This window comes from Megalopta genalis, chromosome 5 (genome assembly GCF_051020955.1).
Source record: "Megalopta genalis isolate 19385.01 chromosome 5, iyMegGena1_principal, whole genome shotgun sequence".
NCBI lineage: Eukaryota > Metazoa > Arthropoda > Insecta > Hymenoptera > Halictidae > Megalopta > Megalopta genalis.
In genome coordinates this window covers 4,543,249-4,548,535 of record NC_135017.1, presented here as the reverse complement: position 1 = coordinate 4,548,535, position 5,287 = coordinate 4,543,249, and the positions used below count along the sequence as shown (strand labels likewise).

Sequence of the window (5,287 nt, the reverse complement as noted above, 5' to 3'; positions counted from 1 at the left end):
TAGCTCATAGGAAAAATCGATTTTGGACGTGATTTCTAAATTTTTTTTAATCAAACTGGATCTATCATGAAGTTTGCTCTTCCAGCTTCAATTTGAACCCTTAAAGGTTTGATTATTCCCACGAGAATATATTTTAAAATCGTGTCAAAAGTTGACGAAGTTATCCTAATATAGGGATAAAGTTCGTATACCTATCGCTATGCGACAGCACAAGTCATTATAAGTAAAAGTAAAGATTCGCTTCCGTTTGTGTCATATGATCAATTTGTGAATTGGTACGAAGTTGTAGGGAGTGTCACAAATTTGTAATTGATCTCTGGAAACAATGTTAAAAACACTTTTTTGCATCGTAGCTGTTTTAGCCGCAGGTATGAATTTTGTACAAGCTTAACAATAATTACATTCTGTCTAAATACTATTCTACAATAAAACAGTTTTAGTAAAACAATTTTAATAAAGTACTGTTAAAGACTATTGTAATTAATTTCGGAATATTTGTGAAAACATCGTCAATTTTATGAAACAGTGTCTCTTTTTGTTAATTACAGTGAAAGCAGATGGAGACTTCGTGGTTCTCCATAGTCCAAACACTGTGCAGTTCAATGGGCAAGGCGAAGTAGAGCAGAGTTTACTTACAGAAGTATTCACGGCTGCTTTGGGTTATACTGCAAAACTGGTTTGTTTATCACTCTCTGTGCAACATTAAGGATATAATATTTTCAGTCTTAGCTATAAATTGTTATTATTGTTATAGAAAGGAACATGGAACGGTATGTCCATTACAGACCCATTTAGACTTCCGGAAGCAGTAGTTGTAATGGCAATAGAAGGAATAGACTCATTAGATATACCGAAAGGTACAAGATTTCCTTTAAACGTCAATGAAGGTGAAGAAACTACTTGGCAAGCTTTCAGACAACGTCTTGATGAAAGAGATGACGATAATATCTTAGTAAGAATCTATTTGGGCGACGGTGTTGATGCTGTAAGTATTACGAGAATAATTAATAGCTTAATATTTTCAACAAATTGTAACTTTTGTATGAATTGCATCTAGTTGGGACAGTCTGCTCTAGGAGAACTGAAACCTACACCCATTAATGAAACATCTTTGAAAGCATTGAATTTGCGAAAGGATGAAGACAGAAAGTTTCTTGAGGAAGTGCAATTGCTGCATGCGATTGCAAAGAAAGCACCTTCTGCAATCAAACCAGACTCCAAGCCTGATGTTTATTGGTTGGTTATGTCTGGTTTAAAACCGGTTTACGATTTGTATGGAAGTAACTCACCTAGTTATCAAGAGGCTTTGACCTTGCTGTACAATGCTTTGAACATGGTTCGTGATGCATTCAACGAAGCTTACGATGGCCAGGTATTAATTGGTAATCTTAATTGCAAGATAAATTGAAAATTATCTAATTAATAATGTTTTGATTAAGGTATTAACTGTGGCCTTCACAAACAATGCAAGTAAAGTGCACCACATCCGTTCAGTCACTCTTGGAAGGCAGAAACGAGAAGAGTCACAACCAAAGGTTCGTATCTGAAATTACATAACATATACATCAAACATAACTTTATGATGAATAAGGATTTAAGTACATACATTTATTATTGACACATGATTGGAGTTCGAAGACTAGATACTGTAGTGAAATGTCATTTTAAAAATACAAACATAATCAAAGAATTGTATCCATACTTTATCATTTATTTTATTAAATGTTTTATAATATGTACACTTAGTGTTAGACTAGTCACTATTAAAATAACAACATTTTAAAAGAGATGCAAATAAAATTCTAGTTGCCATAAAATGTGTTGTATTTTATCTTTTGAAGAGCTATTTATAAAGGTGGCAGATTGGATCTACAGATCTCTCGAATTCTACAGTTATCCAACTTGATTATTTGTTGGACTGTAATTCAATGTTGTTTAGATATATTATAATACTGTCATGAAATGTTTTATAGAACTACTTACTACTAGGATGACTATTAGGACACATTACATTCTGCAACAAATGCTTTCCACACAGCTATTTGACTTTTGCGACAGAAGTAACACCCATATATGCTTTTAATACGTGTGAACAATAACATTCACATGCGAGAGCAATGAAAGTTATGTAAAATTCTTAATGACTGTGTCTAACACCACTATCTTTTATAGGATAATAAGATTAAAAGTATAGGATCAACTTCGGAACTTAATCAGCTGCACAATAATACATATTTTAATAATAATAATATTGTAATTAAGGTATGTTAATACTACTGCATGATCGAATATTTTATCGACAATGGGCGAATATTTTTCAATTAGAGATAGCATCTTGCATGCATTCGAAAAATGTTTTTAAATTATCATATATATATATATATATATATAATATTTGTGGTATCCAGAACTTCAAATTAACAAGTTACTAACATCGAAACATTAATCTAAAACCGATAACAAACACATTTTAACCTTCAAGCTTCTCGTATTTCCTTTCGCACTGCTTTCAATCTATAACGTGATACAGAATACATAATTAAACATTTTTGACAAATTAATACATTCGAAAAGTACACTATCTTAATGACGATATATAAACAAAGCTTGAAATACAATACGAACATTTACTATGCATACAAGTGAATATCTCAACAAAATAAAATTTTAAACTAGAACAGCTGAGAAATATAAAAATCTGTGGTCTACTTCTCAAAAGAAGACATCTCAGAAAAACTTAGAGTCATAATAGCGACTTATTACGACTATAAGGATATATATTTCAGACGACTTTTAAAAAAAATAGATGATAATACACAAAAACCATTTCTAAAATTATTAAATATTATTATACCTTTTATGTGTACGTCATGTAACATTGAACAACTAACAAAATATTAATTTCATACAAAAGAATTGAATTTAACAGCGAAACTATACAAACCACATATTTATTAGTTAATATAGAAAATGTTAACTAGTTACAAAAACATTTCAAAAAAGGGGAGATCTAAGAAAGTGTCCGAAATATTACAATCACTAAACATTTTAACAAGGTAACATTACAAAGTTGTAATCGCAACTATACTGTGTTACAAGTAAACATTTTAAAAGCTAGTGGCTGCGAACATTTCTCTTGATGTAAACTCAAACAGGACAGCTACTGAAATCGCATAAGTTTGAGACGCGCAACATAAGTTGCTTACATAAATATATATCTATGTACTTATAGCAAAATGATCAAGAAGGTGAAGAGAAAAAAGTAGGAGACGAAGAGCCGTCGAATACAGATTATACTATTACTAACGAACCCATCAGTGATACAAGAGACACTACCGCATATAGCGATAGCGAAGTCACTGAAACTGATCAAGATCAGAATAATATGGGGGAAAACATGAACTCTAACACACAAATTACAGGACAGGTATCACAAAGACTTTCACATGCGTTCTAGGACCTTTTCTAGAATTATTAGGATAAAAATGTTTGAATAATTTTTGCCTAGCAGTTGTTTTGTTTTCTGAAACACTTACAGAGTGTCCAAAAAATGGAGAAATCTTCACGCAAACGTGTGCATCTCACCCCTTTGATACAGTATTGATTGTAAATGTTTTTTGGACATTCAAAATTTTGGTAACTGTACTTATGTTTTCAATGTATTCAGTTTGCTTCTAAAGCAATGCTTCTTAATCTTTTTTTAGAAGTAGTTGCTTTATTGGAACGAAATTTTACTATGCATGAGAAGTATGATAACTGTAAATTATTTAACGATACGCATGTTATAATTCTGTTGCGAACAGCAATAAAAGTTATAGCGATGTAAGCATTTTATTAAATTTTTATCGTATTTTCGACATTGCATATTATTTTTTATTATACGAACGCTAATTCTTCGAAATTAATCGTTTTGTGTACAATGCTAGAAACATACTTGCTGGAAGAGATGCAAAGTATTTCTGAGCCTAATTAATTTACAATTATTTCTCATCCTGCACTGTAAATTGATATTTCTTCCAGCAGGCATAATTAATTTCGTAAATTAATGGTATTTTCTGCACGTTAATGGCTGTTCGGTCGCATTATGCTTTACGATAGCCTTCTACTTCAAAATGGTTGAACGCTAGAGGCTTCTTAAATTTAGAACAATTCTAATAAAGATACAGAGTACTTAAAATTATTGCAGCTCCGACATACAAGGTAATATTAAATGAAACTTTTTGTTCCAGGAAATCAAGAACCTTTCGAAAAAATATTCACACGACTACCCAATCATCTTTAACATTGTTTTGTGGTTTGGTGTCGTTTTTGTTTTCTCGCTTCTCGCCATTTGCAGTACGTATCAATTACGATATAAGAATTGTATATATTGTTATGTTTTTCAACGTTTTCTTTTTGTTATAGTTACTATTGCCGAGATGGATCCAGGTCGTGACTCTATAATATACAGAATGACTTCCAACCGCATGAAGAAAGATAATTAAATGTATAAATATTAGCCAATGATGTTCAAATTAAAATAATTTGTTTATATATCAGCTGTACTTAAAGCCATTGGTTTGACTTCATCAACACACGTAATACTACGGCAATAAATACAGCTATTGTAATATATATGCATGGTAGTCGTTTCGCATACGATGTAAATGATCCATCGAGTATTCCTTTATTGTACATTTCCTAGAACTGTTAAGTAACCGTATTGAATCCGTATTGTATAACAATGTATAAACCTGGTCACTATAGTTTAAGTATAATGTAAGTGGTTACATATTCATAGTAATAAACAAGAACAAGTTGTATATCTGCGAGATAACACCTTGGAAACACATAATCTTTGAATTCTTGATATTGATTGCAAGTAATTATGATTACAAAAATACATAAATACTAGGATTCCATGTTTTTGTTATTAATCGTGTGCTTCCTCGACTTTTGTGTTAGGTGCGAGCATATAGAACACAGACTTTATAGAATTTCGATTTTTTAAACAGGTAGGTAGAATTTTTACAAATATAATGTAGTTTTTAAGTCATTGGTATTTGACTCATTACAAGCAAATATTGATCATTTACAAATATTCAATTTTTAACTTCTGTCTCATATTACATTTTAAATATTCTGTTTTTTGTACATTGATTCTGAGAAAAAAATGAAGACATTAAATTGAAGAAGCGGTTATACTGTTTGCAGGTAAATTATCAAGGATATTTAATACAGGGACGTAAAAAATTCCGGTAAAACTAACATTTAAGGAAACCAGACCCGATGACCTTGACCTTCACGC

General features: G+C 31.2%; 1 protein-coding gene across 3 annotated transcripts; it reads left to right on the top strand.

Moving 5' to 3' along the window:
- The first annotated feature begins 208 nt into the window (after positions 1 to 208).
- ATP6AP2 (ATPase H(+)-transporting accessory protein 2) lies at positions 209 to 4,802 on the top strand. Of its 3 annotated transcripts, none has more exons than XM_033469615.2 (8): positions 209 to 368; positions 549 to 676; positions 755 to 985; positions 1,058 to 1,372; positions 1,440 to 1,535; positions 3,233 to 3,427; positions 4,230 to 4,335; positions 4,405 to 4,802. In XM_033469615.2, exons 1-8 carry the CDS (start codon positions 326 to 328, stop codon positions 4,482 to 4,484), a joined length of 1,194 nt encoding a protein of 397 aa, XP_033325506.1. In that variant the 5' UTR covers positions 209 to 325; the 3' UTR covers positions 4,485 to 4,802. The 3 variants fall into 3 exon arrangements, with proteins under 3 accessions (XP_033325506.1, XP_033325516.1, XP_033325526.1); XM_033469625.2 differs by lacking the exon at positions 3,233 to 3,427 and adding an exon at positions 2,173 to 2,262; XM_033469635.2 differs by lacking the exon at positions 3,233 to 3,427.
- The last annotated feature ends 485 nt before the right edge of the window (positions 4,803 to 5,287 follow it).